We start from the raw sequence: 12,227 nt of genomic DNA on the forward strand, positions 1-12,227 counted from the left end.
ACAGAATAGAAATGCAGATCGGCTTTCTGAGCCTTTGGGAGCAGGTTGGCACTGGGAAATGCTCTGCTCTCGGACAGCCCCCTTTGTCTGAGATTTCCCCGGGTCTCCCCCTTTCTCCGTGGGGTATACACAGGTAAAAACAATAAGTAGACGGAGTTGATGCTCACGTTCTGGATGTGGGGAAAACAAAGCGGCAACTCTACGTTTTTTAGAAGGTCCAGATTTAGGACCATTTTTATTTTAAATCATCAGACTTGTTAAAATGGGAGGTTAACAACACATTGCGTCTTCAGTTGAATGATATAATTATAAAATCATCTCCACATAATTACCTCAGGATTATGTTTCATTCTGGTTAGCATGTAATCAAAGCCTGTTATGCTTTTAGCTATAGGAACAGCAATTAATTTCAAAGCGGTACTTAGACCCTTTAGTATTTAGACAAAATAGCTCATCATGTCACGAGGAGGCCGTCTGGCTTTCGCAGGAAGAGCCGTGGGCGGGGCGGGTGTGATGCGCCGGGGACGCGGGCTGGACACACTGCAGCCTCGCGACCAGCCCTCCATGTCCGGGTGGGTGCCCACCTCCTGGGCTGTGAGTCAGCTGTGTCTCATGGCCATGAGGCTCCCTGCTCAGTGCGGTAATTATCGGTTGGAATGGAAAATGGAGTGGCAGGTAAAGTTACTGAGCTTCTGCAGAAACCCAAGGCACAGCACCTTGCTCATTTTTTGGAAAAGCCTGTGGAAAACATCCTAATATGAATATGGGTGCCTATGTTTTCGAGCCCTGTGATTACAAAGTGCACGCGGAGCAGTGTTTCAAAAGAGAAGGGGGCTCATGATTCTAGAAAGTGCTAACTGCAGTCCTGCGTCTCTACTGGTGGGACTGTTTTCTGTTCTCCTTCAGCACCCACCACTGCTCCACTTTTTATAACCATGTGAATATCGTCTCTCCTATTTCACGGTTTCCCCCCTTTTCCGTTTCCCCTAACAGCTATATAGATGCTGCACGGGATGGTAGTAGCCAGGAATGTGTAGGCACTTTACGAAAAACAGGCCCTGGGCTGGCCGGGACCCACGTGAGCTGAGCACAACTTTGCCCCGCAGAGCGAGAGTTCCACCACCCAAGTAGCGAGCCCTGTTCTGTACCGGGAGCTTCCTGTCCATTTCCCCACAAAAAAACCCCTCACAGGAAACCTATTAGGTAGGTGTTCTTTCCGCTTGAAACACGAATGATTGGGCTCTGGGGCTGGTAAGTAACACAGTCGAACGCAGGGCTGCGTGGTCACAAAACTCTGCCCTTTCCTCGCCCTGCACTTCATGCAGTGCGAAGTGCTGTTATACAAATATCTGCATGAAAAAATGTGGAACTTGAGGCGTCTGCAAGCTGATGTGAGGCACCCTGAACCCTGGGGCACCTGAAAGCAAGCTCAGCCTAATGCTTTCTTAGCAGGCTTCAGTCTTGTCCCAAATAAATAGATGTTTGGAAGCCAGCATGTCCATCATTCGTTCTCGAGATTGAAATCTGTCCAATTTTCACCCAGATGTTTTGGCACTGCAGGGCATAATCTGAGACTTAAAACGACAGCCACTGAGTTACAATGGAAATGGTTTATCCGGGCACCTTACTCGCAGCAACAGAGTAACGGTATTAGCCTTGGCAGGAATAAATTCTGCCAAAGGCTGGGTGACTCTGCTGTGTCCCCTACTGCCTGAATCTAAAGAAACGCCAGCTTTCCAGATTCATATTTTGTCGGTGGGAGTGTGAGAGTCAAAATCCTCAGGAGAAAGTTGTGGCCTGAAGGGAGAACTCAGACGCGCCTGCCATGGCCACGCAATGACGCCAGAGGGCAGGGGCCGGGGTCCTGGCGAAGTTGGAGGGAAGCGGCCAGTCTGCTGCTGGGAGGGGCCGCAGACACAGGAACCCGGCAGCAACTCCTCGCGGCACGCTAGGCAGCTGGAGCCTGTGATTACCCATCCAAAGAGGAGAGAAAAGCGGAGGAAGAAAGGGAAGTTAGCGGAGGGGGTAGAGGTTGGGGGAGGAGGAGGGCAAACCCCGGCGCAGAGCCTGACAGTCCTCTTCCAGACAAAGGACTTGGCGGGAGGAGAGAACCCCGAACGCGCCGGCTGAAAGGCGGTCGGAGGCCCCTTCCGCCGGCAGCGCGCTCGGGCCGCGCGGCCAAGTTTCACAGCTCGACAGATGGGGCTGAGCGGCGGCCCGCCCCGATCCTTCCAGACGGTCCGCGCACGCAGTGACCCCCACCCTCCCTCGCCCCACGGAGGACCCTGGGCGGTGTCAGGGTCCCTCCCACCCGCGTTCCCACCCCGAGCCCCTCCGCGGAGGAGAAAGCGCCGCAGGACCGCCGCGCGCGCGGCCCACTGGGACCCTCAGCTCTTTTTCCCTCCCGGGTCTCCGGGGAGACTGGGGCGGGGGGTGATGGGTCGGTGTTGGGGGGGCTTCTCTGGGACGCCTTCCAGGCTGAGGGGGTGAAAAGGCGGCCAGGGAGGCAGATCTCGGCCACTCTTTGTTCCGGGCAAAGCGCGGGGCTCAGCCCTGGAAGGAGGGGTGGGGCAGGACAGCCAATGGGGCGAGTCCGGGTCTCCGGCCCCAGGATTCTCCCTTCACGGAACACCGGTCCTGGCGTCCCCGGGGGACACGGAGGGCCTAGGGCTTTGGGGACACCCTACCTCCGCCCGCAGGTGTTGCCCAGGCCTGGCAAGGGCCTGGGGCTGGGCTCCGCGAAGGGCGGCAAGCCCGGGCCACACCTGTTCCCAAGACTCTGGTCGTTTCCCCCAGCCCCACCTTGGGGGGCTCCCCACACCCCTCTGCGGGGATTGGGCCCAAGCCGGAGAGGTGGCCAGTCACCCTGGCGGCTGAGCAGGAGGCTAATAACAACAACAGCAATAATAATAACGCGGTCATCGTCAGTCTCACCAGCCAGGCCCTGCGCGAGGCCAACCACGCTTGATCAAATCTCGTAATTAGGAGTCACTTTAATGAATGTTGTTATTACATTTCAGGAGATTTCAAGACTGGCCTTTGATTTTCTGTGGGCGGGAATCATAAACAGAATGAACTATACGAGATTATTAATAAAAACATGAAGGGTCTATGAGGGGCTCGCGCGGCCCGGCTCACGAAGTGCGCCCTGGAGCTCGGGGCTCCGGCACCGCGAAGGGGGCCCGCGGCGTCAGGGGACTCAGCGCTGCGTCCCGCCTGCGACCGCCTGTCTCCCGCCACCCCATCTCCCCCCGCACCCGCCTCCTCTTCCTGGAGGCCCGGAGGAGGCCTCTTGCTCGGCTCTGATAGGAAGGAGAAGCGCTGAAAGCAGGTCCCCACCCCGAGGCCCGGCTTGGGGCTGCAGTGCGTGCGTGTAGGCAGGGTCGGGGTGCGGAGCGGGGGAGTCGGTCTCCCCGAGGCCTTGGTCGCCAGCCGCTATTAACCTCCCAGAGCGCGGCGGCTCCTCCTGGCAAGCGGCCGTTTTCGGAGGAGCCGGGACCTTCCCGGGGGCGCTTGGGGAGCTGCCCGGGCGGGCAGAGACCGGAGAGGTCGGATATTAAACAAGCGGGAGACAGAACGACTTTTATCCGAGCCGGAGCGAGCAAACGGGGCCTCCCGGCCGGCCCCGCGCGGCCTGCGAGCGTACTTGCATACATAGTGCCTGGTGTTTGCTGTGCACGCTGTTCGCCCGGGCACACCTGTACCGAGCGGTCCAGAAGCCCCACGGATTTGCCCTTTTCACTCAAGGGAAAACAGAAAAGATGGACCTCCTTGGAGATCAGACTGGGGGCTTCTCCCTTGTCTCCCCTAAAGAAAGCGCTTGGCCGTTTACTTTGGGCGACCTTCAGGCCTGTGTTGACCCGCAGATTCTGACGCCAGCACGAGGGTCGGGCGCTACTCCTTCGACCCCTTTTGGCAGCCGGAGGAGGAAGGCTCTCTAAGCGCCAAGGAACCCTGCTCCGCAGGCCTGGGGGTGGCCGCGACTGTCCTCCCCACTCCCGTCCCCGGGCTCCCAGGCCTCAGCCTGATCTCTACCCGACTAAGGAGGACTGTGGACACAGCTCTGCCTGGGCCTGGTAGGGACACAGCCAGGCCTGGGGGCGGGGGCCGTTCAGCTCCAAGGAGCAAGGCCTTCCTTTACAAAGGAACTTTCCTCGGAGAGACATTTAGGAAACCGGCCTCCTGCGGGGGCAACGACCTGGTGGGGGCCCAGCCCGGTGCGTCACCGGTGCTGCAGCCCGGGTCCAAATCCAAGACACGTAGAACCGTCCGTGGTGGTCCAGGTGGAACCGAGTGGCAGCTGGACTTCAGAAAGCGTGGCCTTCCCTTTAGGCCTGACTCTGGTCTCCACTAGCTCCTAGTGAAAGTGGCTGGCGAGCACTGAAGTGGATCTCCATGAGTTATGAGTTTAGACTGTAGCTGTTGAATTTTAAAAATGTAATAAACACAGGAGCAAAATCAGAATCTCAGCGTTTGGAAGGTCTGAAAGCTCATTTAGTCCAATCCCCTACCGGAAGGGGGAAAAAAGGCAAAAGAAAAGTCATATGCCACTGTAGGCCTAGTGTCTGCTTGCATGCCTCTGAGGACAGGGAACTCATTATCTTGCAAAACCATACATAGCCCCTTAACAGTGCTATGATTTGCCAACAGATTAAAAAACAAAACCCAAAAAATGACTGCTTAATGTTGCTATGTTGTCTTTTTATTAAAAAGAGGGAGAGAGAGGCCAATCGGGTAATAGAAGTTGTGCTAGTGGGGTTTTATTTTGTCTTTAGGAACCCCCAGATCTGTGCAGGAGTGGGGTGGTGGCTAGGGAAGACGCTGGGGACGGCTGGCGTGATCCCGCCCCATGAATGCTCCAGGCAGCTGGAGCTCAGGAGCCTCCGCAGTGAGGAACTTGTCTTTGCAAAACCCGGGAGCAGCTCAGCTCCTGCCGGGAGGCCCAGCGTCCTTCCTCTTGGGAAGCCAGTGTGGAACTGAAATGCCCAAAAGGTCGCCTTTGGAACAGATGATCCTCTCTAGTCTCTGAGCTTCTTTTTCTGGGAGAATAAAACTTTTTTAAGCCAAGAAAGTTTGGAAATAGGGCAGTTGGGTGCTGTCATGCGTGGCCAAGTGGGTTGTGAGTCCCGAGATCGAAAATCCCAACGGCTTCCAGCAGAGGCATCCGGTCAGCTCCGGCAAAGCTGGTCCTTTCCAGGCCTTGGGATGTTGTCCATGTCCGTTGCTTTGGGGGTAAAGACAACAACCAAACGTAAAAGGGGAGAGCCTCTTTGTCTCAGGTCAACTAATAGTCCCTCTCCCCAGCGGGTGAGCGCCTCTGTCCAGCTGAGGAGCAGCCAGGGGGATGGAGACCTGTTGAGTCCTGCAGGATTTTAAATATTTATTCAACGGAAAAGCACCGTACTTTGGAACACTTCCTTCTGGTAAAGAAATGTGTACTTAAATTACTTTGGTTGTTCTGTATTCACATGAGCTATCCAAAGTGTCTTCATTATTAAAAAAAAAAAAATTACGCTTCTGGCTATGAAGGTAGGTATGTGCACACCTGCTGGCAGAGGCGAAGACCATGAGCACCTGAGCACCGGGGAGGATGCCCAGGGTAGTGTGGCTGGACTCAGAAACACACTTAAAAAAAACCTAGTCATTACACCTTGGACATCCAATATTTTACAATAAAGCATTTTTTTTTTATTTACTGTAACTTTCAAGAATTTAAACACACAAAAATGCAGGGGAAATGTTCACAATTTTGATAACCACAGTTGTAAATAGAAACATTCATTTCTTATAAGATTATAAATATTTACTACTGGAACTGTAAAACGCAGATGTTTTATAAACTAAAAACTAAAAAATAAAAAAATAAAAAACCAAAAAACTTTGCTTCCTGCTAACAAGGCATATCATTTCATTGAGTTTCCTAAGCAGCAGATGGTTATTCACAGAATTTTAAATTACAACTTTTGCTTTTATAGTTTTTGTTTTAAAAAGGTTTACATTAGTATGTACAAAGTGAAACTATTATCGCAGTGAAATAAAGAAGTTTAAGGCAAAGAGAGAAGTTCGCTCTCAGTCCTCAGGGGCAGAGCCATGACTCCTGGCTCAGCCATGGTACATCCCCTGGGCTGTCCCAGTGCAGATGGACATTTGGACACAATTCTTTTTCCATACACTAAACAGAAGACAGTGTGGAGTTATACATATAGATATAGATAATGTGTTTGTTTATATATATGCACTTGATGGGGATATATTGAATATATTTAATTTACACTGTACCACACCTTCAAAAAAATAAAATGTATATTTTAAAAAAACAAGGAAAGACAAAAAGTGATAAGAAATGATTATTTACACATTTTCTTCCTTCCTCTAGATCCTGGAGAATTCTGAGTTCCTTTAAAAGTCAAGGTAGCCACATGTTCCAGAATTGTGGACTCTTACACGTCTGCTTGTGTGTGTGTATATGAGCATATATATATACACGTACACACACACACACACACACACACACACACACATACATACATATTTAACCTTGAAAGAATGCTCTCTATAGCAGAAGCGGCCACTTTACAAAAAAAAAAAAGAAAAAAGAAAAGAAAAGAAAGAAAGAGAAGAAAAAAGGAAGGGAGGAAATGCCAGTTCCCTCTCCAGGCCTCTGCCGGCCAGAGACGGAGGCAGCGGGCCTCGGCCGCGTTTCTGGGGCCCAGGCGGCCCCTGGGCAGCTGATGGAGCCGCAGGGGAGTCTCTGGGCCCAGGCCCGGAGTGGTGGGGCGGCCTCACCGCCCGCGGGCCTCCGGCCCCATACCCGGCCCCTCAGCCCTGAGCCCCGGAGCGGGTGCCCGGAGGCGGAAGGCGGGCGGCTGGACTGGGAACAGAGACACAGACGCAGACGGAAGCACGCAGGGAGGCGGAGGCCAGGCCTCGGCGAGCAGGGGGACCGGAGGACCGGGAGGGAAGGCAGGAGGCGGGGACGGGGGAGCCGGCCGTGGGCCCCTTGGCCCAGGCAGCCCGGCACGTCCAGGCGCGATGGGGGGGAGGGCGGGGGGGGGGCGGGGGCGAGCTTCCAGCCGCCGCCCCGCCAGGGCCCTTTCGCCGCCGACTGCCGGATGGCGAGGGCGAGGCCGGGGATGCGGCCCCTCCTGCTGCCCTCACCAAGCCCACACGAACAAAGTGGCAGAACTCATAGACCAAGTAGGAGCTATTTATTCGGTTCACAGTCGTGTGAAATGCAGCAATAAAAATCTTTGGACTTCAGCAAGTTGTTTTAAATGTTTTCTTCTTTTGAAATTAAAAAAAAGAAAAAAAGTGTCTGATGTCCCATAATGGAACTTAGGGGATTAAAAAAGATGAAACCCTACGCAGCCCCCTTCGCAAAAAAAAAAAAAAAAAAAAAATCGTAAAATTAGCATAATCTCATAAACATAAGAAAACTCAAAAAATATTTTATAGTCAGATATTTTGGATTTTACACCTCCTGTAAATTATATATACACAGAATATTGCAGAACCATAGCTAATACACGGTATTTTCACTATTAATGCTGGTATAATCTTTATACACTGGCCCTTTATTTATGATTCGAAATTATTGCATTGTTTAGCTCGGACTGAGACTGGGCTTGGAGCCCGCCCCCTACTCACTGTCCGACTTGCCCTCCTTGGCGGTGGTGGAGTGGTTGTACAGGCCCTGCGCCATGAGGTGCACGGCCAGCGTGTTCTTGTTGCCCGTGGCCTTCTTGATCTTGGCGCGCTTGTTCTGGAACCAAATCTTGATCTGTGACTCGTTGAGGCTGAGCTCCTGGGCCAGGCTCTGGCGCCGCTGCTCCGTCAGGTACCTGTTGGTCTGGAACTCGGCCTTGAGCCTCTGCAGCTGCTCCGCCGTGAAGGCCGTGCGGGGCCGCTTGTCCTCTTTGTTGGGGTTCTTCTTCTTTGGTTTGCGAGACCTGGGACCTAGACAGGCGCGGTGGACACAGAGAGCTCGGGTGAGGAGGGCTCCAGGCCTGCCTCCTTACTCAGGGGTGGGTCACCCACGGGCACGGAAGGATGCAGAGGCCGGGAGGGAGGCGGCTGCCCAGGTCCAGCTGGCTGACCTGGAGGAAAGCTGGCCTGGACGTGAGATGGGACGAGGCGCAGCTCCCACCCCCCTCCAGGACCCTCCCCTGGGGAGCGAGGAGGTGGCCCAGGGCGTCTGCAGGAGGCACTGTGAGTGCAGGTGAAGGGCAGGCTTAGCAGAAAGGGCTCCGGATGAAAGAACTCCTGAAGGAAAACGAAAAAGCACAACTTTGTGGCCAGGCTTTTTCTAGCCCTTTCTGAGGTTCTGTCCAGGAATAAGGACAGGACGGGGGTAGGTGCTGGAAGAGAGGTGAGGGGGAAAGATCGGGGCGGGGCAGCCGGAGTAGCAGGAAGAGCCCTGGGGGGTGTAAAGGGACTCCCACAGGGAACACCCCCAGGTCCTAAGGGCCGGGGGTGCAGGGGCAGGTGGGCCCCGAGAACAGGAGGGGCCCAGAGGTCTGCCTCCCCACGGGAAGGCGCCCACATGTCCTTGCCTGAGCGGGGCTGGAGCACTGAGCTTCCTACCCCTTCACCGCACCAGGTCTCCCCAGTCCCCTGTCCAGGAGAGGGGGCACGGGTGACCTTGGACAGAGGTTCACACTTCTGAGCCCTCACACCTCCTCCGCTGGGACGCCCCACAGCACTTGAGGTTGGCTTGGGACAGAGGTGGTGAGGCTCTCAGGACCTGGCCATGGGAAAAGGCCTGAGAAAGGAGAGCAGAGGGAAAGGGGCCAAGTGCGTTCTTTTCGTTGGTTTCAGAAGGTGGGCCCCGCGAGCATGTCTGTGAGGGAAGAGGCCTTTGCAGGAGGGAGTCACGGCTGCACGCCTGGGGTTCTTAATCTGTGAAGTGTGTGAATTGACTCTGGGGGGCTCCTGGCCCCAGCTTCTTCCGAGACGCCCTCGGTGGGAGGCTGGAGAAGGCTAGACCTCGGGCAGCCGGAGCACCCAGGTCCCCGCCCCTCTCTGCAGGGTCGAGGGGCTGCCGGGCCACGCAGCGCAGCGCTGGCGGAGGGATCCAGCTGTGAGCCCCCCCGGAGGCACCCGGACCCGGACCAGGAAGGTGGGTTCGGTCCTCAGCTCGCGCGGAGCGAGGGGTCTGGGACGGTCCGCAGGCCCAGGGGGCGCCGAGGCCTCCCTCCCTCTCCGGGAGGCACGATCGGAAAGAGGGGGCCGTGCGCGCGGGCGCGGGGGCGCCAAGGGCTGATTCGGCTCACACTCCGGGCCTTTTAGCTTCCAGAGCACGCCCCCGCTCACACCCACCCACGCGCACTGCCCCACGCGCGCGCACACTCACGGTCCCGTCGCACCCACGCCGAGGGCACCGGCTCCTCGCCCAGACGCCTGGCTCTTACCCAGGGGGTGCGGATCCGGGGCGGCGGCCAGCGTCCCCGGCGCGCCAAGGAGGAAGGTGGTGTCTCGGCGAGGCCTCGACAGGCCCCGGGCGGCCCCGCGCCTGCTCGGCCCCCCACCGAAGCCTCGCGTAGCGGAGCCGGTTCTCCGTCTCCACTCCTGCCCTCCCCACCCCCCCAAACTCCTCTGGTCCTGGGGCGCTCGCACACAACGAATCAGCCCACGAAAGATACACACCATTTTACGCAAAGAAAATCTTCCTAGAATCAGAATTTTTAGTTCCTTTTCTTTCTTGATTTTCTTTCAAACCGCAAACACTTAAGGAGTCTCGGAAACAGGACCAAACCTCCGTAAGAAAACTCTGCGTTGCTGCTTTCTTAAACGCCAAGAAACAAATCTTATATTACGAGTTTTTTTTTTTTTTTTTTTAAGTCCAGTAAGACCAGCCGCCGAGCCAGGCCGGACTGACGGGCTCCCGCGGGCCACTGGGGCCTGGCGCGGCCGCGACTTCGGCGCCGCACAAAGCCGGGCCGAGGCTCCTCGCCGGCCGCATTGTGAGCCTATATGTTAATTAAATATTAACAAAGGAGAGAGACGAGAACAATGGAGCAAATTTCAGACCTAGCTGGAGAAATCTGGATTTCATCAGAGATATACACACCATCTCTGCGGGAAGGCGGCCAAGGGGTGACTTAGTTGTGCTGTGAAGTGGGTAAACGACGCCCGCAAAACAGTTGAGGGCTGGGGGGGCAAGGGGGTCCGGTCTGCGCTGCCGGCTCGGGGACAAATGGAGTCTGCGCCTAATGGCGGTTCGCAGCCGCAGACCCGCATTTAATGCGGCTGATGATTTCTACAGGGGCATGGACTTAGCTTTTAAAAATCCCGGATCTATGAAAAACACTCCCAGAAGCTCTGCACACCCCCACGGGCTCCCGCCACATTCCCTCTGAAATCTGCTCCTTTCCTACGCAGAGCTGCCCCAGGAAAGCTCTGGGAAAGGTCCTTTCCATTTGGGGGGTGCAGGTCTCCCTCCTCCAAGCTGTGTGCGCGCCGGCTCGGCAATCAAACCAGGCACGGGGCAAAGGGCGCCTCTGTTTCCATCCCTTCCCGCCGCGGATCCCCCCAGGCCCCCTCATCAGCCCCAGCTGAGGAAGAGCAGACAGCCTTGCTTTCTTCCCTGGCCACATCTGGGATAACTGGGTCGTAGAATGAGTCTAGGTCTGCGGTGGGCTGGGCGTGGGTCCCGGGTCTGGACTGACTTGGAAGAAGACGGAGAAGGGGTAGAGAGTGTGAGCTTCCGGGCCTGTCTGCCAGCCACCCCGTTCCCACCAAATAAACTCCAGCCGAGGGAGGGATGGGCTAGGGGCTGCAAGGAGAGGCCCAAAAGGCAAGAGAGAAAGGAGGTCCTGTGCTTCTGCCGTTCTACGAAGTCTGTACCCCCTTGAGAATCAGTCCCGTCCCCTCTCCTCCTGGCCGCTGCCGGGATCAGCGTCAGCCACAATGTCGCTGTGTGTATTCTTTGTGTTGGGGGACAGGGATCCTGGTGTCTTCTTCCTCCGGGTAAGTTCCCGCGCCAGCGCTGCCCCGCAGCCCCACGGGCGTCCCCACGGCGGGCCAGGACATGCGTCCCCAGCACTCACCTGAAGAGGGTCGGTCCGAGTAGCGCGTGCAGTAGACCCAAGCCGGCCAGAGCATGGGCTGCGCACCCAGACTGGCGCCGGCCTGCGAACTGTCCGAGTCCGAGCTCACAGACAGGTCGCCGCCACCCAAGCCGCGCGCCTTGAGCGCCCCGTCCAGGGGGCCCCCGGGGTCTCCGCCTTTCTTGGCGCCGCTGTGCAGCGAGAGTGCCTTGGAGCCGCCTTCGCCGTCACCCGAAGAGTCGCCGTCGCCACCGCCGGGCAGCGGTCCGCCCGCACCCGGCGCGTTCTGCCGGGGTTCCCGGCCCGACCCCAGGAGTTGCTCGGCGCCGCCCGCGCCGCCGCTTCCCTCCGCGCCGCCTGCGCCGCCTTCGCCGCCGCCTCTTCCGGAGCCGGCACAGCACGTCCCCGCGTCCTTTCTCCGGCCGAACTCGGGCCGCAGGATGTTGTCGATGAAGAAGTTGGTAATGCGGTGTGGATGCTGGTGGTTGCCCGGCGCCTGCAGGACCGCGGGCAGCATCAGAACCCGCCGGCGGCCACTGTCCGCGTCGCCCGGGCTGCTGCTGCCGCCGCCGCCGCCCGAGCCGCCGCTGGGGCTGGATTCCGGCTGCCGCTGCCCCTCCGCCGCCGCCGCCGCCGCCGCTTCGCTGGGCTTGGGGTCATTCTCCTCCATGCTGTTGGCCACAAATCCCAAATCGCTTCTCCGGGGAGTCCCTCCAATCAGCCCTCGGCCCGCCCGCTCTGCACGCGGAGACTCTCGCGGCCAGCCCGTGCCCCTACCCCGCCGAGTCTTCCGAGGGCGTGCGCGGCGGCCACAGCCAGGGCTGGGCTCCTACAAGTCGCCGGCCGCGCTCAGAGCGGAGCCACGTTCCAATCCACGAGTTGAGTTAGAAAATACCAAGAGTCGCCCCGCGCCCAGATGCCGGGAGATTCAAAAGAGTCCGGTCCTCGTCTTCGCAGCGCACCCGGGCGCTAGACAGTCACAATGGTCCAGCGTGGACCCGGGGCGCCTCCGGGCTCCGCGCTCCTCTCCACGTCCGGCTGCCTCCGTTAGGGCGCTGCCGCGGCGGCCGCCCGGGACTAGAGCTCCGCGCATGCAGGCAGCGCGCTCGCCCGCGCTCACGCCCGCCGGGGCCCACTCGGGCCGCCGCCGCCGCCCGGCCGCCCCCGCCCGCGCGCCCC

At 57.6% G+C, this 12,227-nt stretch overlaps 1 protein-coding gene across 1 annotated transcript; it reads right to left on the minus strand.

Moving 5' to 3' along the window:
• Positions 1-7,596: 7,596 nt before the first annotated feature.
• On the minus strand, positions 7,597-11,975 carry EN2 (engrailed homeobox 2). Its single transcript, XM_007457177.1, has 2 exons — positions 11,049-11,975; positions 7,597-7,956 (listed from the first exon to the last, which is right to left on the minus strand). The coding sequence occupies exons 1-2, from the start codon at positions 11,716-11,718 to the stop codon at positions 7,640-7,642; spliced, it is 987 nt and encodes a 328-aa protein (XP_007457239.1). The 5' UTR covers positions 11,719-11,975; the 3' UTR covers positions 7,597-7,639.
• Between the last annotated feature and the right edge of the window lie 252 nt (positions 11,976-12,227).

Source organism: Lipotes vexillifer, unplaced genomic scaffold, assembly GCF_000442215.2.
Source record: "Lipotes vexillifer unplaced genomic scaffold, Lipotes_vexillifer_v1.1 scaffold944, whole genome shotgun sequence".
Lineage (NCBI taxonomy): Eukaryota > Metazoa > Chordata > Mammalia > Artiodactyla > Lipotidae > Lipotes > Lipotes vexillifer.

Bases quoted from the DNA above. Each gene is read 5' to 3' on its own strand.
- EN2 (XM_007457177.1), bottom strand. From the start codon at position 11,718: ATGGAGGAGAATGACCCCAAGCCCAGCGAAGCGGCGGCGGCGGCGGCG. The intron at 7,957-11,048 runs GTGAGTGCTGGG...GCGCCTGTCTAG, and splicing joins CTCGGACCGACCCTCTTCAG to GTCCCAGGTCTCGCAAACCA.